General features: G+C 45.1%; 1 protein-coding gene across 5 annotated transcripts in view; it reads right to left on the bottom strand.

Moving 5' to 3' along the window:
- REL (REL proto-oncogene, NF-kB subunit) overlaps positions 1-24,830 on the bottom strand; it is a 44,839-nt gene extending 20,009 nt beyond the window's left edge. Inside the window, exons 1-5 of one of the 5 annotated variants that reach the window (XM_064415626.1) lie at positions 20,454-24,830; positions 19,729-19,823; positions 16,300-16,375; positions 3,918-4,060; positions 1,147-1,295 (exon numbers count right to left, since the gene is read on the bottom strand). In XM_064415626.1, coding sequence (XP_064271696.1) covers positions 1,147-1,295; positions 3,918-4,060; positions 16,300-16,375; positions 19,729-19,734 — 374 coding nt within the window. In that variant the 5' untranslated portion in view covers positions 19,735-19,823; positions 20,454-24,830. Of the gene's footprint in view, positions 1-1,146; positions 1,296-3,917; positions 4,061-8,536; positions 8,713-8,827; positions 8,949-16,299; positions 16,376-19,728; positions 19,824-20,453 lie in introns of those variants that run through there. The other 4 variants (XM_064415630.1, XM_064415629.1, XM_064415628.1 and 1 more) reach the window with 4 other exon arrangements.
- Between the last annotated feature and the right edge of the window lie 104 nt (positions 24,831-24,934).

Genomic DNA, 24,934 nt, shown 5'->3' with positions numbered 1-24,934 from the left:
GTGCCCCGTGCCACCGGAACACGCTGCAGCACATCCGTGATCCCTTGAGCCTGGGCTGGATGCTGAAGAAGCATCTCCACTGTTTATTTCACCATCAGTGCAATAAATCACCACCTTCAAAACAGATGTGTCTTCAGCTCTCTCCTTTAATAGTGTCCTACTGACTAAACCCACGTAAACATGGAGTAATTTCACCAACACCAACAGAATCCCATTGGCCTGAGAGCTGTGTGTAAGAGCTACTTACACACTGAAATATTCACCTGATTTTCTTCCCAGCTCAGTTATGCTTACCCCAAAGCAATAGCCTACTTCCATATTTCCTACATTGCAAACTGTGAACCACAAACAGCTTGCCAGTTCTCAATTCCCCTCTCCAGCAATAATCACTGCATGTTTGCTGCAGCTTATTCTGCTTTTATTTTGCTACACGAGACTTGGTAAACTTAGAGGAAACACCACCAAATACAACTGTATTTGAGATGTTCTTAACAGCACTGAGAAATGTCTTGTACATATCATGAGTTTTCCTCTCTGCATCCACAAGCAGATCCTTCCCTGGCACACTTACTCTTCAGAGCTGCGTCTGAGCAGAATCTGTATCTTCACTCAAAAAAACCCAACCCAAACAACAAGCAGCAACAGTGACAGCTACTAACATTTCTAGATGTGTCACAAGCACTGTCTTCTAGATTACATGATACTCAGCCACTACAAACTTTCTCCAGAAAGTCCAAATATAATTTCCATGGAAGGTGTGAACTTCCCTCATCACCATGAAGTACAAATTCTAATGCTGTTACCCTTTCTGTTACTCATCATTTTTACAAGTAGGAAAGAGTCATGCTCAAGAGTAAGATGTATTAATGAACAAGACTAAAAAAAGTAAGTGAGAGAAAGGAAAAGAAGACAAATATTGGGAGAATGGTTGAAGAAAAGAAAAGGATGACAAGAAAGAAAAAGCACATGTGTAGTATCAAAAAGAGAAGGAAATACTTCCAAAGGAAGTTCCCCGGGATGGATTAGTAAACTACAGCAAAGACAGCATTATAATTGTTCTTTTAATCATTAATATGAGTTATAAAACACACGATTAGCAAATCACTTGCACAATTAATCAAACTCCCAGGCAACACCATTACTCACGACAGGACTCGCCGTTCTGGCCCGAACTCAGCTTCGTAGTAGCCATCTCTGCAGTCTTTCCCAACCAGGTCGTGGGGGTGTGGCTTGTAGGGCTCATTCTTCGTTACCAACGTAGTTCTTATTTTGATTTTTCCAAAATAGTTCAGAATCTACAAAACAATGTGGGATATTTTCAAGGTTTTAGGTATCGGCTCCCACTTGTTATAGAAAATCAATTTTGTCCTGAAATGCTCTATGGAACAAACACCAGAGCTACACACGTGACCATACAGAAATGCTGCCTGAGAACATGTCTACCTCCAAAGATTTTAGGAAAAAAACTCATAGAGCCTCAGGGATAAGGATACTACCTGTGCATGGAGAACACTAAGCAGTGAAAGAGGATCTTAGCAGATACAGATACATGACACGATCCCCTCTGAAGTTGTTGGGTTTTTCCCAACTAATTCTCAGATGAGTACTCAATCTTCCACTCAAGCTGGGCAGTACCAAAGTCTCAAGCTCCTGCCAGAGCTCCCACAGCAGTCATCAGCCAATTCAGTGCTCCTTTCTCAGGTGCATGAAAGCAACCTCAAGCTGATGGCTACCAGTGAAGTCACTGAGTGTGGGGGAGTGTAAAAGGAAAAAAAAAGGAGGAAAAATAGTTTGGCCTAAATTGTTTGACACATAAAAACTTGAAAGCAAATACAAGACTTACTCAGGCACACGTTTGTGCAGAGGTGAGCTTTCCTCCTCCACTTCCCCTGCCCTGTAAGTAACAGTTCCTCTCCTTCCCTTCCTTCCCTCCTCCTGAGACTCCAGAGATCCACCATGTATCCTTTTCAGTCAACACCTCAAATCTTTCACTTGAACTGTGCTCTTTTACCTGTCATCATCTGTTTGCATCAATCTCCAATTTGGCTCCATTCAGTCCTCATATAAGCCACTGCAAATTTTTACCCTTAAAATGATACTTCCACTGCTCCCTCACTTTCTTCAACCATTACATCATTTCTCCCTCACTTTACACTCAGCCCCACGAACATGAAGCCTGATCTAGCTGCTTTTGGTTCTCCAGTTCCCCCTTGATGTTCATCTTCATAACCACACCATGAAATTTAATCTCCTCCTGGCCCTTCGCTTCACGTTTCCATCTCTAGAGGGGACTCCCCTGGAACTTAATCAGCACTAAAGCCTCCCACGGGCTTCAGGGAGGCAGGAATTCACCTAGAAATCACCTGCTATCAGTGCCATCAGCTCTGTCATCAATAGTCACCTTTCAAAAGAACAAACTTGGCCAGGCTTGCATGGTCACATACCCATGTCCCACTCCCCTCTGAGTTCTGACTGGCCTTCATGTGCAGCACAGCCCAAGAAAAGAAGAATCAAGGCTTGATTCAGCCCATTCAGCTTGTGCCCTGACACAGGCTGAGAGTCTATGCAAGCCTCTACTCTTGCCAACAGCCCACACAGTTCCTTGTTCAATTGGCAGAGTGCTGAAAAAATTAGTCTGGCACTATCTCCATTTCCTGCATTCCCTAACCAAGTCTGGCACTGTGATAGTCAAAGGGAACCCTTCTTTGCTTCTTCTCTTCTGGCTCCAGGGCTGGACCAGCTTCCACAGCTGCTTTTATGCACTAGAGACTCACTCTGCTGCTCAACACATGACTGCCAACACTCTCCTTCTCAAACCCTCCCTCTCAAAGAGCTTTTTTGCCTCAGCATAAAACATCTCATATTTGTCACATTTCACATCTTCTCTATCTGTCAATTTCCTGCTGTGATTCCAGAGATTCCATTTTGGGCTCCCCATTGTTTTTTTTTTATATGCTGGCACACTCTGCAAACACAGATACACAGCCTCTGTTCCTGGGCAGGAAGATGGCAAATGCTCTTAACTTCCCATTTAAATCTGAGCTTTCTCCTGTAATCTCAGCTCTGACAGACTTCCTCCAAACTAAAAGAGATCAAGGAAACGCTGGCAACTTAAACATCAGAAAGGGGATCAGAAATTATTTTCCAAAATATTTTCTCTTACTCTACCTGTCTAGGGTCTCCTTTGTCCAACCCATGAAAGCTACTGCCCAAGTGGTTCCATTCCAGCTCTACTGTCTCTGTCTTTGTCCCTGCTTTGGTCACAGCTGTCAGGGCTCCTCTGATCCCTCCATCCTGGATTTCCCAGCCCATCCATCGTGCAACCACCCAACTCATCACCTCTGCAGATGCTCTGAGGACACAGTTCCCCCTTCTGAGCTCATCTTTAAGTCCTGACCTCACACACTTCATGCTGGTGTCTTTTGCAGAGCCCATTCTCCCCGTCACGGGCGATTGTTCGCGCGCACAAAGCGCCTTCTTTCATGTTGTGCCCAGCAACGTTTCAAAGCCTTTCCACATTTTGTAGGCAAATTCCTTCAACGCTCTCCCAAAATTCGTGCTGCAGTCCAAACCTTAAAACCAAACCCACGTCACCTAACTAAGAAAGCAGAGCAAACGTGCATGAAGAGAAAGCTGCTAATGAAAGGCTCCCAGCCCTGGAGTCCTCGCTGCGTCCCCTCTAGCAGCGCTTTGTAAACCACCTCTGCGCCTTCTCCTCTTGCTGCAAACCAAATCTTTCCGTGACCAGGAGCAAGTAACTCTTTTCCCACTCCGCTGCAACTCCATTTGCATGCCAAGGAAAGAATCCCAGAAGGCGAGATGAAAAGCATTGTATTTACTGTGCAGAGTCCAACACATAGCTACGAGCACCGCGCTAATGTGGGCAACGGTAATTCCCGGATAAAAGCGGTATTTACCTGGATGGAAGGGAAGGTCTTATTGTTTTCAGTACTGTGTTCTCCTGGAATGCTGCCTGCTGATCTTCCCTCACATTTGTATCTGAAACGCATGCCCCTTTGCCTGGGTTGCTCAAATATTTCAATATAGGGCTCAGGGCAACCTTAAAAATAAAATATTTTCAACATTAGGACACAGTAGAGCTTAAAAAACATCAGAAGAGGGAAGAATTAGAATTTCTAGACTTTTGATTCACATTACCATCTTTCCACTTGGTCTACCTTATCAGGAATTCTACTCTTTATGTACATGCACATGTTGAAGGTGGGGTACAAGGGAAGAGAACAGATTTGGATGAAACATCCACAGTATCAATGCCATGGAAGTAATTAGCAAAAAAAGACACCCTTCCCTCCATCTCATCTAGAACTTAGCTTCTTATAACCATCGTCAAAGACATGTCTGATGAAAGAAGATTTTATACAACAAAACCCAAATCATTATTCAACATTTTTAGGAATAATACAGTTATAAGAATGGCTGTCCTCTCCAAGCATTGGTACTGTCAACTGCTGTGTTCTCTCAAACATCCTCTGAAAGGGAGGATGTTTGCTCAGAATTCATTGATTTAGTTCCTATCACAGTGCAGCAGAAACTATTCAAATTATGCAAAAAAACCCCATGCTCCTACTGGGTGGAATACTATCACTGTGAGCTCAAAAAATACCTGATTGCTCTTATTGAATTCTACATTTTGAGCTGCCCATCTCCCACGGGGCTGGTTTCTAGTTGCAGTATCTCCCCAGACAATGAAAACTCAGAAAAGCTATTGGGCAGTTGTCAGAAGGGAGGTTTTCAGGAACCACAGTGATAGCTGAGCATAAGAGACAGCAGAACTTTTAAATGGGGGGGTTAGAAAGACATTAACTTAGCAAGAGCCTAAGTACTTTTCAAGCAATGTTTCATTGCCAGACAGCAACAAGCTATTTCATATATCTCACTGAGAACATCAAACAGGACAGTCAATCAAACAGTGACAACAGTGGGATGGCATGTGAAAAGCAAACAAGGAGGCTAAGTAAATATTGCTGAAGTTGAATCATCACAGTGCTACACAATCAGAAGAACGTAGCTTATGGAAATGTCTACTGAGCTCTCTGTCATCTTCATATAATAGCATCCTCCTCAAGCAAGGCTGAGCATCACAAACAAACAGGACAGACAATATCCTGTGGCACAGCACTGAAAAAAAAGTGCTTGGACTTCAACATAATAAGCAAAACAGTTATTAAATATATTGAAAGTGCTGAAAGGGTGAAAGAACCCCTACTTCCTTTTGCCCAAGGTCTGTGCTGCCTGTGAATCCACAGCACACGGGTTTTGGCAAAGAGGTGGATTCCAACCCTAACTCCATAATAAAGGCTTCTCTTTTGCTGCACCTACAATGGTTTAGGCACCTCTGCCAACACCAAGCTTGAATTTTATGCCTGGGATTTGTTGCTGGCAAAAGATCTCCAGTGCTGCAGCAGTTCATACCCAAAGTAGGAAAATATTATAACCTAAGAGATAAAGTAATCAAGAGCAGCAGAGAAGGGATGGATGGAAAAATGACATGTGAGACATCACCTCAGCCTGACCTGAATGCACATTTATCTGTCACACACCTACAAGCAGGGGAGGAACTGCATCTGCCACTGTGTGAGAGCAGCTCTTATGCTGGGATGGTCTCCAACAACTGGAGCCTCTGCAAAACCTTCAAAAGCACAATGCACTTCCACTTGAGACTGTGTGTGGGGTCAAAACCTTTGGGAACTGTGCTTCAGGACTCTTTATAGACCTTTCTAACAGTCAGACAAAATGCAGTTTCTAAACTGATCACCTTCCATCAGGTAGATTGTAAATAACTTTCTGAGCTGTCACCTTAAATACACATTAGCCACTAGTCTAGGTGCAGTTCCTCGGGGGGATAGTCCCTTTTCTAGATACTCCCAGCTCTTTACCTAACTCTCCTTTAGATGAGCTTTGCATATTTTCTTTCTGGAAAACCAGCAAAAGGAAGGCAGGCATTGATAACAAAAAAGCCTAGAAATGACGTAAAGCTGGTTTCAGAGAGAGCAGAAGTCTGGGCTTCTCACACAACCATGCTCACGCATCTGTGTATGGCTATTTTAACTTTCACACTCCAACTTATTTATGCTATTGCATTGATCAGCTCAAATACAGACATGTATCCATACACTAAATTAAAAATCTGTGTTACAAGTTAAAATGACATCATTACAGCACCATTACATTATTTCCTACTAATCTGGGAGATTCTCATGCTTACATAGCTGCTAAGCAGACGTGCAGGACACCCCCATTCATTGTGAATTTGTCAGAACCAGGCAGAGCCTCGCTGCTCGAAGCTACAAGAGCGCAGTCACTTGAGATCTTTAACTCTTGCTGTTTTAACCAACAATTTCCCTTCACGTTCTACCAACACCCGCCTGAGAGGACTATTTTCTCACCTCTCAAGAGCCCTTTATTTTAAGGCTCTGGGCTCAGTGATCTTTGCAGGGCTGTGGTCGAAACAAATGCCATTGGAGGTAAACCCACCGTGCAGCAGCAGGTGTGTTTGTGGGAAAGTAAAGCTCGGTGACGCGGCAGCCTCCAGAGATTAAACATTAAACTTCATCTCGTCTTGGCTGCCTCTCTCTCTATTCAAGAATCACGTTATCACCTCTGCCGTGATTATCAGTGTCATCATGCTTTGTGTAGAGAGGAAACACACAGAAGTGTTTGTGAGAATGAGAGGTATTACCAGCACTCGGCAGCCAAGCGTCCGGTGTTCCCTCTTTCTGTAAATCAGCAACGTGCTTGTCAAGTGGCACAACTTAACTATGTCACAATCTGCTCTCTCACACACACAGAGGTCTCTTAGCTCCCACACAGTCACTACAGACCTGCCCTCCCCAGGTCTCACTTTGTGTGTCAAACAAATGTGAGATATGCCCAAACCCAAACTCTCACTAATTCTGGAAGAGAAACACACAGCTACTCCTATTTATTACCTGCCTGCCCACAACTACTCTATAAAGCATTTGAAATGGAAGAAAAGAAAAAAAAATCTAGCTAATCCTTCATCTAAGTTCTTAAGAGTTTAATTTGTCTTTGTAATTAATTCTAATTGCCTATATACATGTTAGCAATAGAAACATTGTGCTACACATTATAACCTGCCTGCCGTTCTTTTTGTTATTGAATCGCTTTTTCCCCCTGCTTCCCTGAATACAACACTGAATAATTTTAAAGAGAATATAGGAGATCAAGTGTCCCGATTATATATGCAAGGAAAAGAGGCAAAAGCAATGACAGCTCAGAGAGTTCAGCAAGGAAAAGAGGCAGAAGCAGTGACAGCTGTGAGAGTTCAGCCAGTTATGCTCATTCAAGAACTGAAGGGTGCTTTATTCTTACATTTTGAGCAATACAAAGAGGAACAAAAGTACAATCCCTAGAACTCGGAACAGACTTCCATCAGACCTCTCCACGACAAGAAACCTGTGAGAGTTTGAAGTTTAACACAGCCTGTGCCACGAGGGAGGAAGTGTGACACGCTGCCACCAAGCAAAGTGACAACCCGATCAAGGCTTCTGTCTCCTTCCTTTGCTCCAAGCAAGCAGGAACTGCCCAATTTGTCATTTTCTTGCAGGGCCAGGAGTGCCCGGCGAACAGACTCCCCATCAACATCTGCGTGTGAAGGCAGAGCAGCTGCGGGTCTTTGTGGAAGATGTGAAAGTATCACCCGAAACCCTCCGGGCCGAGGTGACTGCAGTGAGACACAGATGGGGGAAGCATCGCTCTTGAACTCCGATGTCACCGCTCCGAACAAATCCCTGGTGGCACCAAGTCTGCCGTTTCTAAAAAGCAAGAATCTATCCACTTGTAACCTTCTGCAACGCCTCGGGCAAAGCGGGAGGATGGCAAAAGCTTTGTCACAGCACACCCCAATTTAAGCAAAATCCATTGGAAACGTAAGATTTGATTTGAAAAAGAAGTAATCTACCTACGGCTCCATAAACTGCACAAATTCTAACAGAGACCAAACAACGCTCACGAACTTCCTCTTTACTATCGTGTTACATTACAAAACGGCAAGTAAAAGGGAAAAAAAAAAAAAACCGACAAAAGCTAGCTAGTACCAGGAAGTTATAAACTTCCCCCGCTGAAAAAAATTCCTTATCTGGTTCCTAATTACACTGAAAATACATAGACACGGAGAAAAAAAAACAACCCGAAACTGCTCTCCCCTGCTTCATTGTTGCGACTTTAAAATACATCATAACACTCAAAGCACAAGCCCAGCTGTTTTCTCTCCGTGTTGATAGTCAGCACACCTATGTATTTATCAGGAGTGAAAGTTCATACCTTGCTAAGTGGGAACAGAACACACACTCATGTTCTGAAAAGCTGCTTTGCCTAGAAATACTATTCTAATTAGTACAGCCAATTTTTAAATTTAGGGGCTTTTTTAACCCTAAGAAAGACACCAGCGGGACGCCTCCCGAAAGGATGACAAACTCGGCTTAATTTAGCCTCTAGAAACTTAATTGCGCATTTTGTTGTAATTACTCAAAGCACGATCCCTTATCTGCGTTACTTTGCGTCTGTGCCATCGCTCTTTCTCATTCATTTGCATTCCCACCGCCGAGTTCCGATGTGAACGGGCTCCCGATGAGCACGACCCAACCTTCATCCTCCTCCGTCCCATACAGGGACCCGGCGCTTATTTAACACCTAAACGCTCCCACCCCATTTTAAGAGATCCATTTGAAGTAGAACAGCCTCGTAAGAGCTCATCGCGATCCATGAACCGCCGCCGCTCAGCCTCGCAGCGCAAACGCGGAGCGAGGGAGAGCCCGGAGCGCCCCGAGCCCCCGCCGCTGCTCACCGGCCATGCTGACAGCTCCGCTCCGGCCTCTGCGCCGCGGGGCTCCGGCCCGGGCCCGCACACCTCGCAGCGACGCTCGCACGGCCGCGGCTGCCGGGCCCGCCGCCCTTTTCAGGGGGAATTTCCCGTGGGGCGGGCGGCGGACGTGCGCGCCGAGCCGAGGGGCGGTGCGGGGCCGCCCCCTGCCCCGCCCCGGCCAGCCCGCGGCACCGGGACACCCATCCGCGGGCACCGGGACACCCAGCCCGCGGGCACCGGGACACCCATCCGCGGGCACCGGGACACCCAGCCCGCGGGCACCGGGACACCCAGCCCGCGGGTACCGGGACACCCATCCGCGGGCACCGGGACACCCAGCCCGCGGGCACCGGGACACCCATCCGCGGGCACCGGGACACCCAGCCCGCGGGCACCGGGACACCCATCCGCGGGCACCGGGACACCCAGCCCGCGGGCACCGGGACACCCAGCCCGCGGGCACCGGGACACCCATCCGCGGGCACCGGGACACCCAGCCCGCGGGTACCGGGACACCCATCCGCGGGCACCGGGACACCCGGCACCGGGACACCCAGCCCGCGGCACCGGGACACCCAGCCCGCGGGTACCGGGACACCCATCCGCGGGCACCGGGACACCCATCCGCGGGCACCGGGACACCCAGCCCGCGGGCACCGGGACACCCATCCGCGGGCACCGGGACACCCATCCGCGGGCACCGGGACACCCAGCCCGCGGGCACCGGGACACCCATCCGCGGGCACCGGGACACCCAGCCCGCGGGTACCGGGACACCCAGCCCGCGGGCACCGGGACACCCGGCACCGGGACACCCAGCCCGCGGCACAGGGACACCCAGCCCGCGGGCACCGGGACACCCAGCCCGCGGGCACCGGGACACCCGGCACCGGGACACCCAGCCCGCGGCACAGGGACACCCAGCCCGCGGGCACCGGGACACCCGGCACCGGGACACCCATCCCGAGGGCACCGGGACACCCATCCGCGGGCACCGGGACACCCAGCCCGCGGGCACCGGGACACCCATCAGCGGGCACCGGGACACTCGGCACCGGGACACCCATCCGCGGGTACCGGGACACCCATCAGCGGGCACCGGGACACCCATCCGCAGGCACCGGGACACCCAGCCCGCGGGCACCGGGACACCCATCCGCGGGCACCGGGACACCCATCCGCGGGCACCGGGACACCCATCCGCGGGAACAGGCCCTCCCGGCAGCCACAAGTCCAAAGGAAAAGTTAATCTCTGGTTTCCGAGCAGGGCAGGCACAGCGAGAGCGTGTTTCATCGCCCCGTCAGCCAAGTGCTCTCCTTATCCATCTTTTTCTCGGATGCATGGAGCGTGGTGGTCAGCCCACAGCGAAAGGTCCAGGCAAGACTGTAGTGCAGCTTCCAGCCTACCTAAGCCCCTCATGGGGTTTATAAGATAAGGACAGACTTCTACCAAGGCCTGTAGCGACAGGGCAAGGAGGAATGGCTTTAAACTGGCAGAGGGCAGGGTTACATTGGATACTGATAAGGAATTCTTTACTGTGAGGGTGGTGAGGCAGTGGAACAAGCCTAGCCAGAGAAGTTGGCAATGCCCCATCCTTGGAAGTGTTCCGGGCCAGGCTGGATGGAGCTTGGAGCAGTGGAAAATGTTCCTGCCCAAAGCAGGGAGTCGGAACAAGACGGGCTTTGAGTGCCCCTTCCAGCCCACTCTGATTCAATAACTAAGCTGTACGTACTAGGGATAGACCAAGATAGCAGCTAAGGTAAGAAATAATCACCAACAAGCCCACTCAGCCACAATGATCAGCTCTAAATCTACCAAACCCTTGGAGCATCCCAGACCCTGAATCTCACAGCTTGGTGAAGCCAAGGAGCTGGACACTGGGAACAGCTCCGTGTTTGGATCAGGTGGAGAGGTCAGTGACAAACAAACAAATGTGGGGGCAAGGTAAAAAACACCTGAAAAAAGAGGAACAGGAAGGCCACACCTAGCTGTGGTGTAACACTGCTTAGTTAACAATAAAATTTAATTTTTTTCCTTAAATCTTTAATCTGGGAGTGGAATAAACCGTCCTGTGTGAAAATGCAGTTAAATCAATTAGTATCCCTGAAAAAGAAAGATTAATAAAACAGTAAGAAAATCCTGAAAGAACACTCAAGTGAGGTACAAAACCGATAGGTTTTTGCTTTTTTCCCCCACTATCCTATTTCTCAAGCTAAGGCTATTGGGATGTACAGAAATGAAGCACAGCTGAAAATGCTGTTCTACAATCTGCAAATTCATACACTAATCCATGTAACTAAGCAGAAGAGGCTGCCAAATGCTTATTCTTCCTGATCTGTAGTCCATCCCAACAAGACTTTTCTTTATAACCTTAGTTTTGGCTCAACTATCCTCATATTTCTTATAAACAAAAATTATCTTTCTCCAACCCCACAAGCAAAACTTTCTTTATTAAAGATTCATGGTTTGTCACATGGTAGGATTGTTGCACCCCTGTCAAACTTAGAACTGAAATTGGAGTGAAATTGGATGAATCCTAGGGAGAATACAGGATAATCAAAATGTCTGTGACATTAGCCTTAGATGATTGAAGAGAAGAAAAACTACATTACTCAGATGCTATAATAAAATAATTCTATGGCTGTGGCTTAGTTTCTTGCCAGAAGAATGTAATTTCTTATTTTCTTTCCCACAAAAAAGCCAAAACTAAACAACACAAAAGATATGAACCAGCAATGCCCTAAAACTGTAAGAAATTCAGACTAGACTTTAACGTCTTCAGGGGTTTCTTGGATTCCCTATGACTGATAATGTACAATAAAGCAGGTCTAATATTTTAAATCACATTTAGACTTTACCTACCCAGGCACATGTGACCACAAAGCACAAACTGACAAAGAGACCACAAATAAAATTGTGCTGCTCTACAACAAGGGCAGTGAATAGGAAAACTGCCCAACCTGAATTCTCTCTGCTAAATGCCCCATCCAAACAATCAGGTCAACAACACCTCATACTGGAAGATACTTTAGTTTTTAAATTGATCACTTGGTGGTGGAAGTTTTGTACAAGCCTTTATTCACAGGGCTGAGCAGCCAGAGAAATGCTCCCAATTTGAGGGATCCCTGCAGATCACAGGAGTGACCTGGACAGGATTTTTAAAAGGAAAGGACAGCAATTCCTGTGGGATAGCTGAAGCTGTAGATGTGAGTTTTGACTTTGGATGTATAGGTAAACTAAATACTTTCCCTTACTTATCTCAGGCTGGTTTTCCAAATCGCTGATAGTAAAAACTGCAACATCTCAGAAAGAATTTTAGTTGCTTGCCTAAATACAGTTTATATCCCTGTTTCCAACCTATTTCTCCAGCCCACGACACTGCTGAATAAACACAGACCAGAGGACCAGGGAGCCTGGCTCAAACCAGAAGTATCTATTGATGTCTTCAGAAGGAAAGTGTTAGTGTAGGGTACACAATCTAAACCGATGTGAAATTAAGGGCAGTATTCCAGGCAATACAAATACTGTGTTATGACTAAAACATAGTAAACATTCCCTACTTTTCCCCAGCTCTTTTGAACTCTAACTCTTAGGGCTTGCAGGAACAGGCTACTCAAAGATAATCCTTAAGATTGCACGTTTGAAATTGGGGTGGTATCTCACACACACAGCAGGGTCTTTGGTACAAACTGCTCCGTGGTGTTATTTTAAAGAAAAAATACACATGGATTGCACTTCTTATAGCATCCCAAAAGCTTTATCTCTCTTCCTTCAAATGAAAACAACTTGTGATAAAGAGGACAATCAACTATGTGAAGAGTTGCACTGTGTAAAATGTATGAGATCCCATCATGAGAATGCACAGACTAGATCTGGCTCAGGAGGATCTGAACAAAGTGATTGGAGGAAGGACAGCACGAAAAGGAGATGTTTTCTTGATATTTTTCTCTAGCAGTAGCCATAAGCCAATGGCCAGGGCACAGCACAACAGTGGGACAAAAGGAGCTTTTAGTCTAAGACCAGCATAGCTGTTTTCATAAAACATTCTAAGAAGTGTCCCAAGAAAAAGGCAAAAACCTAAGCAAATGAAGAGGCCTTACTCAAAGTTGTGCAAGCATGAAAATATTCCTCTATTCCTGACTACCCTGTATGCAACTCTGCTCTGCTGCCATCGGAATCCCTGGCACAGGAATTATCCCGGGAGAGTGAGGTGAACTAGAGGATTGCAGTACAGTTTTGGCAATCACAGAAACCTCGTCAGCAACTGCCATGAAGTGTAAGAACATGTCATAGCTTTGGGTATATGCAGATCTCTGCAAAAAGCAGGACGGAATTCCCCTCCTGCAGCATTGCATAACAAAAGCCAGGTGCTTCACTATTATTTTTGTCAGCTGACTTTGGCTATAGCCAGAGGCGAGATACCAGAATTCTTAGGCCAGTCTGATCCAGTGCTTCACTTCCTGTCTTCCAGTTAAAGCAAGTGTTTTAAGATCCCATTTCTCTCCACTTGTCAAGTCCAAAGACAAGTCCTACCCTCCTGCTTTTCACTGGCTGCCGCTCTAGCACAGTTAACACCTACATTGCTACAAGGAGTAAAGCTCCCTGTTCTGGCAGGGAACATCATGGGGCAAGCAAGGCTAGAAAGGAGGGATAAAAAGCCAGCACTAAAACCTCCTACAACAAAGGACTGAGTGTTTGACATGGTATTTGTCAAGCCCAGGACTACGGCTCTTCAGCGGTGCTTAGCACAGGCATTGCCCAATGAAGCTGGCTGTGACAGGAGAGCAGCACAGGCAAACCATTAAGTCTTTATTTCCTGTTCCCAGCTATCTGACTTCGATCAAAGATAAGGCTCTTGTCACTGGCCTGGTTAAGCAGACAATAAGGTACTTTCAGCATATGGCTCTCCTAATAAGGTACATCACTAGGAGCAAGAATAGTACTAATAAAATCATTCTCTTCTCTCCTTAAGGAACAAAGTTAAATCCTGTTGTCTTGCCCACTCTATCTCAAGCCTCACCTACCACCAGATTAGAAATTTCCACTCCTCTATGCTTTAAGAAACTTTTTGCTGTTAGAAGTATGTTTTTTAATCTCAAAGGTGTCTTACTTAAACAATGTCAGCTTAAAGCTTTTGTGGTTATTGGTCCTGAGGAAGGCTCCAATGCAGAAGCCATTCTCAAAAAAAACTCATGGCTTCCAGATTAATGATAAACTCAAAGGTTGTTCAAGTCACTCTGCTGGAAGCGTTCCTCTACCACACTTCGAGTTTGTTTGACATTAGAACAATGCTACTGTGCCTCCCTCAAAACAGGGTGGAGAGAAAGGAAATGCTAATAGAGAAAGGTAGGTCTTGTGGATAAGGCACAAGGCTGTGATTCAGGAGACTGGAATTTGGCTCTTGGCAAGTCAGCCTTTCTACTCTTAGGCAAGTTGTTTAATTCTCTAAGCCTCAATTTCCCCAATAAAAATCAGAGAAGTTACTTCCTTGCTCCCACACTTCTGCCTTATTCACTCATGATGCAACTTCTTCAGAGGACGAACAGCTCATTACATGAAAGTGCCAAGCACAAAACAATGATAGTTAAATGAACACTGGGGTAGTGCCAGAAGAAGTGTCCCCTTGACAGACTCTCTTGTCAGAGAGTGTCCCCTCTCTGTCTCCATCCATCCAGGTAACTCACCCCTGTGCATTCCTGCACTGTTCCAAGCACTCCTTTGGAGACACAGGAGCATGCCTAACAGTAGCCTGGAGGAAACAAGATTATTGTTTTTTTTCTGCTGGAACCAATTCCATGTGCAATCACAGAAATGACGCTGCCAGCAGGAAGGAATGTGGTGGCACCAAGGCCAAAACAAGTTTCTGGAAGACAAATTTGGGCAGAGGTGCCTGCTTCCTGACAGAGTGCTAACGTCATGGAACTGTAGCATAACGCTGTATTTTTAGCCTGAGAAATTGATAAACCTCCCTGAAATGTATAATTCACACTCCTTCCTTTCCAGAGCTAGTACTCAGAGCAGAACTTCTCAGGCACTTTCTCCCCAGCTCCCTCAAGCATTTCCTATTCCCTTCTACTCATCCCAGTGCTATAAACACATACCACGGTTTGGGAGTTGCGTTATTTAACAGAGAAAAATTTAAATGTTTGTTGGCAGGCAAAGAAAAAGATGGAGTAGTGTTTTCATTTGCCACCGTGCTACATAAAACACAGTAGCTGATTAGTGACCTCTGAAATAGTCACTAGAACTGCAAACTCCTCCCTTATGCCACAGTCAGGATTCACCTGATGCAGTAGAGGGAAAGGACTTTTAAAGAAGAGATGAGCTGAAGCTGAGCAGAAGGAGCAAAGTCAGCAGAAAACCACCTTTTTTTCTGCCCAGAATGATTTTTTTCAAAATAGATTACCTCTACAAATCAAATCACTGTGGCTGCTTTCAAAGGGAAGCCACAAAGCATAAGGAGGTAGAAGGAAGGATAGGAATTGTCCCTTTGATAACACCAAGCTGTTAGAGTACCTTAGTTTATAATGAAAACTGCAAAAAAATATATAGGCAATGCATGCCTAAAGTAATTCTGCTGCTCCCCAAAACTCCAGCACACACCAGCCAGTCATCAGGCACTGGATCCACTACAGAGGATAACAATCATTCAGCCAGGTTTTTATTACAGGACTTACCCTTTTTCCTCAGGGCTTACAAGGAGTTTAAGCTACTTAACATCACCTTGAGCTTCAAGAATCTCAGAAGACTGTATCTACAGCCAGTAATCAGAGTCAATTGGGTTGGAAAAGACCTTTGAGATCAGACTCCAATCTTTGACTGAACTTTAAGTTGTCAGGCAGACCACGGCAGTGAGTGCCACATGCAGTCTTTCCTTGAGCACCTCCAGGGTTGGTGAATCCACCACCATCTCCCTCAGAAGCCAAGTTCATTATCTAATCACCCAGTCAGTGAAGAAATTCTTCATAATGCCCAACACAAACACCCCCTGGTGCTGCTTAGACTGTGTCCTCATGTCCTATGCTTGCCTGGGAGAAGAGCCCGACTAGCCACAACCTCCTTTCTGGGAGCTGCAGAGGGTGACAAGGCCACCTTCAGGAGGTGAAAAAGGTACCTTGTTTCAGCACAGCCCCACCTGATATATCTCCTCTTCATTTGAAGTCTCACACCTTAATTCCCACCCTCTAGCCCAATGACTCCCGCAGCTCTGATTTGAGCAGTTAAAGGATTACACCCAGGAATGACAGAAAGTGACACCATTCTTCAAGCCAAAGGTAAACACGTAACACCTTCTGGGACAAGTTTACACATCAAGTCCTCCTACATATGCAAAGCAACCCTGCCTGTTTGTAAATTGGCCACCACACATCTTATCTGGCCCCGCATTAGCCCTTTCTTACAGATTGCCCGGGGCTGTGTGTCACAGGTGCCACCTCAGCAGGCAAAGCCTTACCGGCTCTAGCTGGCCACAACAAACTCGGAGTAAGCCACAACCAGGCTGCTGTCTGTGCATCCAGCTTGCTGCCATCCTGCAACAAAATAATTCAAAATAATTTAATTTATTAACAAGGCCCCCAACTTAGTAAGGCTACCATTATTAGTCTGAGCTTTCTGAATGACAGGGTTGAAAGCCCTCGATTTCTCACCCAGAACAGTGATGAGTTTTGCTATTTCATTGTCTTGTTCATTTGGCACTTGCTACATGACTTGTCAATTTTGCTTTTAGGACATGTGGGGAAAGTTTGACGTCGTTTTTTCAATCAATGTTGTGGTTAACCTCTCATACAACAATGAGTTTGATAAATACTCATTCACCTGCACAGGATTTTCACTTGTGAGCCTTAATATTGTTGAAAACAGATCAAATCCAAACAACAGCCTCTGGGTTTTCAATCTGAAATACTGAGCCTTAGGTATAGTAAATGTGTCAGGCAACATGAGACTCAGAACATTTTCAGATGCCTGAAAAAAATACTCCATGTACCTTACTTACTGTGTGCAGGTAAAGAATACACATATCCATCCGATTTTTTTTTTAATTAAAAAGAATAAGCCAAGAAGAAGCCTACTTCTTCAAGAGATCTCTTGTGCAATACAAATCCAAAAAAAAAAGGGAACTGAACTGATTTTTTGCTCTGTGCAGTGGAAATAACAGCTCTAGACACAGCCTGTTGAATGGAAACACAACAGACACCACAAGCTGCTTCTGGCAAGTACGTGCAGGAACCAGAGAAAGGAGAAGACCTAACCCAAGAAAGAGCTGACAGAGAGCAGCCAGTGGCCAAAATGATTAATTAGGACAAGGGTCAGAGTTTATTGAAGGTTAATGTCATATATAAAGCTGACTATAAAGCAAAGGCAACTGCTTCATGGGAAGGCTCCTTAACAGGCAGATAAAAAGACAAATTCTTAAAGTCACTGATGTCCCAGCTGCACTTCTGATCAGTCTCCAACGAGACCCTGGGCTGCAAGTCAAGTCAGCAGTGCTGAATGTCAACTTGCTCAGTTCTCTCTTTCCCAGAGGCTGAGACAGGTGCCTGCCACCCAAACCTTTCCATTGCACCAGCCCCAGGGACTCTAAGATAAGCATTATGGCTCTGGTATCAAAAGAGTAGAAAACAAGGAATGGAGGGCATATGGAATAAAGTGTCTGATTACAGCTCCACTGGCTTGACTCCTGCTTGTCACAGCAGCTTGTCCCTTCAGGGCCTTGATACCATTGTCTCAGTGATGGTGAGTAACACCCTCGTCTTTGTGGTGTCTCAATAAAATGTCCCCTCGTGGTGACAAACTCTGTTTCCTCACTGGGCACACAAATCCCGCTTCCCCCACTACTCCTGTACTCCTGCTTACCAACAGGGTCAAGATTTACATGTGCAAAGGGGAGAGCTGTAGTCTCTGTGCACTATCTTCAGATCTCATCTCCAAGAAAAGGAGCCAAAGAGAGCTGACTGTGCCTTTTCCTGAGTTCCCATTAAAAGGAAACCTGCATAAATAACCATCTGCGTAACTGAAATTCAACTGAGGCCAACGTTCCCACTGAATTTGAAAAGCAGTTCTGTCCATATACATCATCATTTGCTTAAAAAAACCCCAACAGATAAAAAGTCAAATCCATAGGTCTAAAGAAGTTTGTTACTTTTTAAAAATTAAACAGCTATTTCAGTTTTTCTTACCACCACCTCTTACCCTGTAAAAGCAAAATCCTGAAGTTAACTAATCCAGATTTAATACCACTTCAAAGTTTTAGAGATACTAGAGACTCATAGTTCAGTAAGAGAGAAACCAAATCTGTTCCCAAAGGCATGGATGCTGTAGAGAAGTGAATTCTGCAGCTGGCTGATTCCAGGAGATTCAGACATGGTAATAGCAGAGACACTTGCCTAAAGTAAAACTGGCTACCACACTTAATTAGTATTCATTATGCTCCACACCCCCTACAAACAGCCTGCAGAGAGACTGTTGCAATTGTGAGATTGGGAGGGAGACCTGATTCACATCTGATACTTTCACTGCCCCAAGTCTTTCAAACTCACCCGACCCACCAAGTGAGACTATGGCTCCCAGGAAAAAGCTGCTGCTGCAGGGAAAGCTTTAATTCCATCTTTCCTTTAATTCCAGCTTTCTTTTCCCCAGTGCTAGACACTTCTGAGATTCAGCTGCAAAGGGCACTGGGCCATCTTGTCTAGATTGTGCTTTTGCCAAGAAGGGTTGAACCGGATGATCTTGAGGTTCCTTTCCAAGACAGCATTCCATTCCATGATAGATACTGTCTTGGGAATTGCTGGTGCTACCCTTTTTCACCATTCTCACCTGTTTATTTTGAAGCTGCCAGGGCTTGGGGGCAATTTGGGGGGGATTTTTCATCCAGCCTCCACAGCACAGCAGGGTGGTCTAAGGCTACAGCTCCTTGGCTGCACGGCAACCCAACCCTCAGCAACCCAGCCCTCATGTGATGCACTGATTTATTTCTGGGGCTCCTGAGCTCTCTTATGCTACTGCTCCTAATCCTCTTTGCCCAACAGTGGGCAATCAATGTCTGTGCTCTTGGGGTGCAAAAACCCCACTAGGAAAGAGATCTGAAGTAATGACATTATTTCAGAAGTCCATGCTGTTTAGCTGCTGGATTTTTTTTTAAAACTAGAATTTATCTTCCTTTTACATATCTTAATTACACATGGTAGTGTTTCTGCCTCCTGAATATGCATCTTTAAGTTTCAATGTCAACATAAATACTGGTACAGCTATGCAATTACAGCACTTTTGCTTCTGCAAATATTCCCATGACCTACATCACAAAAAACTCTGGCAGGTGACCCAGTTACTACAGACTTGGTCAGTTCAGGACTTCACACTTGCAACACGGTTAAAACCTTATTTGCAAAACAGCACTGCTGTAACTGGTCAAGTGGAAACCATGTGACCTGACATGTTTTTAATTGCACTGCAGACAGAACTTTTAATTTACATAGCCTAGGACTAGCATATACTTCTGTTCTGATGCCAGAGGACACCAGAAATGTAGGAAGTAAAAAAAAAGAAAGGTGGCCATTTGGATAATTTACTCAGACAATTACTGTCTCATCATTACCATCCTGCTTAGAAGAATGTTTACCAGTGCCCCTAGAAGAAGAATGGAAAAATAAAATTAAATATATAGCTGAATGGAACCACAGAATAAATTACATTTAGCATAGCAATTACAGTTTCTCCCAGACTATATGCATTATGAACAGCCTATATTTGTGTGGTCAACAACCCTGCCTCATAAACACCCCTGTAATTAATTTGAAATAACAAAAACCAGGGATAAATAAACATGGTGTTCTTTTTGCTCCCTTTACCAGTGTTTGGCTCCTTACCTACATACAGGCAGCCTTACGTACATTCACTGCAGCTGATGAAGCAGAACTCTCCAGAAAGGAAAGAAGAGAAGGACTCAAGTGTGCTGGGGACAAAGGTGGCAGCAAGAACCTCCTAAAATGATAAAACCCCAACTGATTGTGGTTTGTAAAAACAATACACAGCAAAGTAGCTACTGCTTAATTACGTGTTACTAAAGAGGTTTTTTTTCCCCTCTCTTTAACAGCCATTCTGTGCTCTATGCACTTCTCTTTTGTTATATCCTCCTGTTCACAAGCCTCTAACCCACCATTTTTTCAACTTTTGCACAAGTCACTGGCTGTCTTCCAACCCAGCCCGTGCACAGCACTGCTCTGTGAACAGATGTTTGGTGTCTTCATAAACTCCTGGCCTGGGCTCGGGGAGATGGAGGGCAGCCACAGCTCCTCTGTGGTTCCCTTTACAAGAGAAGCTCCATCTTGGCTCATAACATGCTCAAGCAGACACTGCATTATTTGGGAATTTCAGAAAATTCACACTCCTAAAGCTGGAAGAGGGAAGGGGTATGTCAACTTCTCTCAAGTGAGTGCTTTTCCAGCTTTATTTGGGGGCTTTAAGAAACTCATGAAGCAATAGCACATTCTTGGTGCTCATTGTTCACGGGACAAGTTTGATTCCAGGAATAAGTTTATTAAATTTGGGGTCAGGCAATAACACATTTGCAGCAAAACAGAACAGTTAAGAGTCAAGAACCCAATCACACACCTTACTTTCAGACAGTGCTTCCACTTGACTGGAATTTTGAGTGATAAAAGTCCACTGCCCTAAAAACAGAACATTCATGTAAGTATTGAGATATTGTAAGGAAGATGGATTCCTAAAACTTGCTGTGAACTCTGCCATTCTTTCAGAAAGATACAGCAATACACCAATTTACACATGTAACATTAATAATGTTTTAATATAAATATATATACGTAGTAGCCATTCCTTTTCTGGAGAAACTCCTTAGAAAATAAGTCACCCTATTTTTTTTACTATTGTTTTACTATCAAGAAGTATTGGGATTCCTCCTCACCACTCTCACTCACCCCCACAATATCAGGACATAAGAACTTACCTATGAGTACTTAATGAGGTGTTAATTTGCATCTGGCAGTCCTGTGGCACTGTGGGTTGTGCTAAATTTCTTAGTGAGACTTTTTTACGGAGAAACAAAAATAAACAGGAAACAAATCTGTGATTTTTTTTCTAATTGTTTTTGTCAGGAAGATAGTCTGAAAGGAAAAGTTGTTTAATTTGCAAGCTTATAAAAAAGCATCAAGAAAGAATAGTGGGCTATCATGTAAACAGTGATTAAAAATCAATAGCTGGTGTCAGTAGTCTCCAGAAATACAGAACCCTGAAAACAGTCCTTAGCCAGATACAGTAACTTGTGTACTGGGAATCCCCACTGTGGGCACAGACAACCTGACTAAAGAAACAGGGTCTCACATTCAGGGAACTTGGCTTCAGTTTCTGGTCTTAGCCACAGAATTTCTGTCTGGCCCTTCATAAATGGTAATCTCTACACCTTAGGTTTGTCTGTTAAAGCAGAAGGAAAGTCTTGGAAAAAATTGCATGATACTTAATTCCAAAACAATACAAATAGGGAACTTCTGGTGAGCACTCTGTACAATTATTTTGGATAAGAAGTCATCTTAAACATTGGTGTTAGTGGTATCCATTACTTAACAAACAGATCATCCCAAGTTTGTCAACAAAACATCTTAAGAAGCAGCTGAAAACCAAAACAATCTAAGCTAAAGAAACAGTGACTGAAAACAGACTGAAGTTCTCATACAAGCAGGAGCTGATGAAATAATGTGGTGTTGCTTAGAAGTCACTGAGAACCTGTGGTTAGTTTCTATTCTGCAGCCTTAAACTTTTCTAAGTAATGGCTTTGCTTTTGTTTGACGTTTTTAGACCTTTGCACGAGGACAGACAAAAGTGCAGCAGGGTTTCCCCACTGACATCACAGCCACTGAAATCAGGAGTGACCTTTAAGGCTGAACACAAGATTTGAGTTTGAACATACAAACCTCTGCTTGAGCTCTACAGCTGGGCTGCTGGACAATCCACCTCAGCTTACTTGTTACTGAAAGGTGAACTCAAACCAACTTTAAATAGCCAGAGTCTAGAGAAAACTGAGATATTACCTTTACTGAATTTTCCCCCTTTGAAGTCACAGCATGTATGAATGGGAGAGAAAATGAACATGCTGCTGCTGACTCATTTCTGTAAGAGGAATAGTATTTAGTAAACTGATTGATAATTTTACAGGCACGTACCAAACGTTTACCCTGAATTACAGCAAAGTGAACATCTCTGTACTTGCACAATTTACCATTTGGTGTAAGGCAGGATTTATTTAGTGGGTGAACAGAGGAACAGAAACAGGGGATTCCCTGGCCTTCTCATTGCTAGTACTTCACTGCTTGCAACATGGTCATTTTCCTCAAAATAGGACTCCCAGGGGCCTATTTTTGTCTCATTTGGTTGTAACTAAATTACTGCAAGCAATCACTCCACAGAAGACAGTGTTTCCATGATTTTCCATTGGCAAATTTGGTAAATGCTTTGAACAATAGCTATACCAGGTTTCTTTACAGACCCTCCCAAGAGATTATCCTGCATAACAAATAACATACAGTATTAATTAAAGACTTGTATAAACATCCAAAATGAGTGGAGAAAATTAACATATGGTGTACCATCTAGACAAAACCAAAAGTGAATGTCATGACCAGCTACAAGTCAAGAAACAGAGACTTCACTTTCAGAAATACAATTCAGAGCCAGCACCAGCTTTCAGTTTCCTGACAGCCTAATGCCTGTTCCATTTGAGAGAGCAGAAAATGCAGAAGTGTAAAATAGCTGGTACTTCTTCAGATTAGTTATTAGAAATCTCTGTTGGATTTCTCATTATGACAGGTTTCTGCCTTTCTGCTTAAGGCTGTACATAATAAAATGAAAATTCAGCATCAAATAAATAAAAAGAGGAAAAACAATCTAACAAAATCACAACAAACATCATTCCAAAGCAGTGCTGAAGGCATTTAGCCAAGAATTACACATCAAGTGATTCACAAAACCTCAGCCTTTCTTCCTTGTGTGCATGCAGTCAAGAGTAGGTGGTATTACTTTCTGTTCTGGCCAAGTGACCACACTGGAAAAACAGAGCAGAATTAAAACTGCAGGGATAAAAGAAATTCTAGCATGTTCTAGCTTTAGTGCCTACTTGCTACAGCCTTTTATTTTTATCATATTATCATCAACACACATTGTTGGTTATGGCTAGTCAACACTTCCTATTTTAAGGCCACATTTTCAGTCACTCCCAGTTTGCCAACACCTTTTCTTCACATGATCACATACACTGCCCCTTGAGATGATTTTTTAGGAAAAACAGAACAAATATGACTCAGTCTTTTTCTACGAATGACCAGGGGGAACATATGCTTTAACTATATTCAAAGAATTCTTCAACTTTTAAGAAAACTCCTTTGCATTTCAGAAACAGGGACATGAAATTTAGCAAGGAGGCCGTGCTGGTGTCACTATTGGGATTTTTTGCTCTTCCTTGGAAAAGATTGACCTTGTACATGTTTGCCAGACTTGCTTTCAGTAGCCAAAATTTTCAGCTTTCTCTTCACTGCACAGAGATGCAGAGTGAGGTGGATGGTGCCCGCAGCAGGCAGCTGATTGCCAGGCTGCCACAGGCTGAAACTGAAACAGGGCAGGTTAATTCTCCTCTAGTTTCAGGACTCGTGAGAGTTTTACTCATCACTACCAAACAATGCATTACCCAGTTCAAATTCAGAAAGAGGGACTCGGGTGCAAGAGGGAAATGGGAATCATCAGAGAGAAAAGGAAACAGAGAGAAGAGGAAAACAGGTGAGAGTCTGAGATCAGAAGGAATGAAAATAGATGAGGTGTGAATAAGAAACAACGTTGGGAGAAGACAGCGGGAGGATTCAGACAGCGTTTTCCCAGGAAAGAGGAACTGCTCAAGGATGAACAGTCCGTATCAATTTCTTGAAGGTCAGCCAGCTGAGAGTTTAACAGGCTGTATTTTCCAGAAAAAGAGAACAATCAGTCCCCAGGCTACTGCTTCGACAAGATCCTCCCATAATAGTAACACCCAAGGTCCAACAGCTGCCCAGGGCAGATGATAGCTGAAGAAACCCTCATCCATGGGACAGACCAACACGGTGTGGGCTGGACACCACCCCCGACACCCCTTAGTCCGCAGGGCTCGGGGCAGGGCAGGCACAGCGGGGTGCTCTGGGTGTCCCCCGCAACCCAGGGCACGAGTGACGCTCGGCGGTGGCCACAGGCGGCACTGTCACAGCACACACAGCCCCCGCGGCAGGACAGCGGCAGGGCTGGGATGGGCACGGCTCCCCTGCCAGCCCGGGAAGGAAAGGACAGGGCACGGCTCCCCTGCCAGCCCGGGACAGGAAAGGGCACCGGGCACGGCTCCCCTGCCAGCCCGGGACAGGAAAGGGCACCGGGCACGGCTCCCCTGCCAGCCCGGGAAGGAAAGGGCACCGGGCACGGCTCCCCTGCGATCCGGGGAAGGGAAGGAAGAGAGGGAGGGGGCAGCTGGGCTGGGGATGAGCCCTTCGCCTGCACCCTCCAGCCACGGCTCTCGTTTACTGGAATAACGCACAGGATCGCACTCTTTATAAGAAGTGTGATGAGGTAATTACAAAAACACAGGCAGGAGTTTTTGCTGGTCTTTTCAGGCTCAACAGCTTATGTCACTCAGTGTTACATAGACAGGGTTAGTAAGCACCCTCTCTCCCACAACCAAGTTTAACACATTTCAAGATACCTTTTTTTCCTCTGCTTTTTCCTCCTTAAGGCAAAAAAGTAAGTACTTTCTCTCACTTTCTACAGGAAAAGCAATTGCTACAGCCAAAATGTAGGTGACTTCACATTAACTGCTTCCTTGCTTGTACCTAATGAGTAAAACCACAGATGTTAACTCCTGCAAGGGAACTTCTTGCTCAAAGTTACTGACCAGACACAATTCCAATGCAGAGCTGCTCCTCGTGGAAGAGACTGAGATGAGGGAACAGTGCTCAAGCCAGACACCCAGCAAGCAGCTAAGAAAGCAGAGAGAAAAGAACAACGTTTGGAGGAAGTCTGATACCAAAGAGCTTCCCTCACTGAGTCCTCAGGCAGGAGTAACTTCCCTT

This window comes from Passer domesticus, chromosome 3 (assembly GCF_036417665.1).
Source record: "Passer domesticus isolate bPasDom1 chromosome 3, bPasDom1.hap1, whole genome shotgun sequence".
In the NCBI taxonomy this organism is placed as follows: domain Eukaryota; kingdom Metazoa; phylum Chordata; class Aves; order Passeriformes; family Passeridae; genus Passer; species Passer domesticus.
Note: the sequence above shows the minus strand (reverse complement) of the source record. Positions and strands in the feature narration are given on the sequence as shown.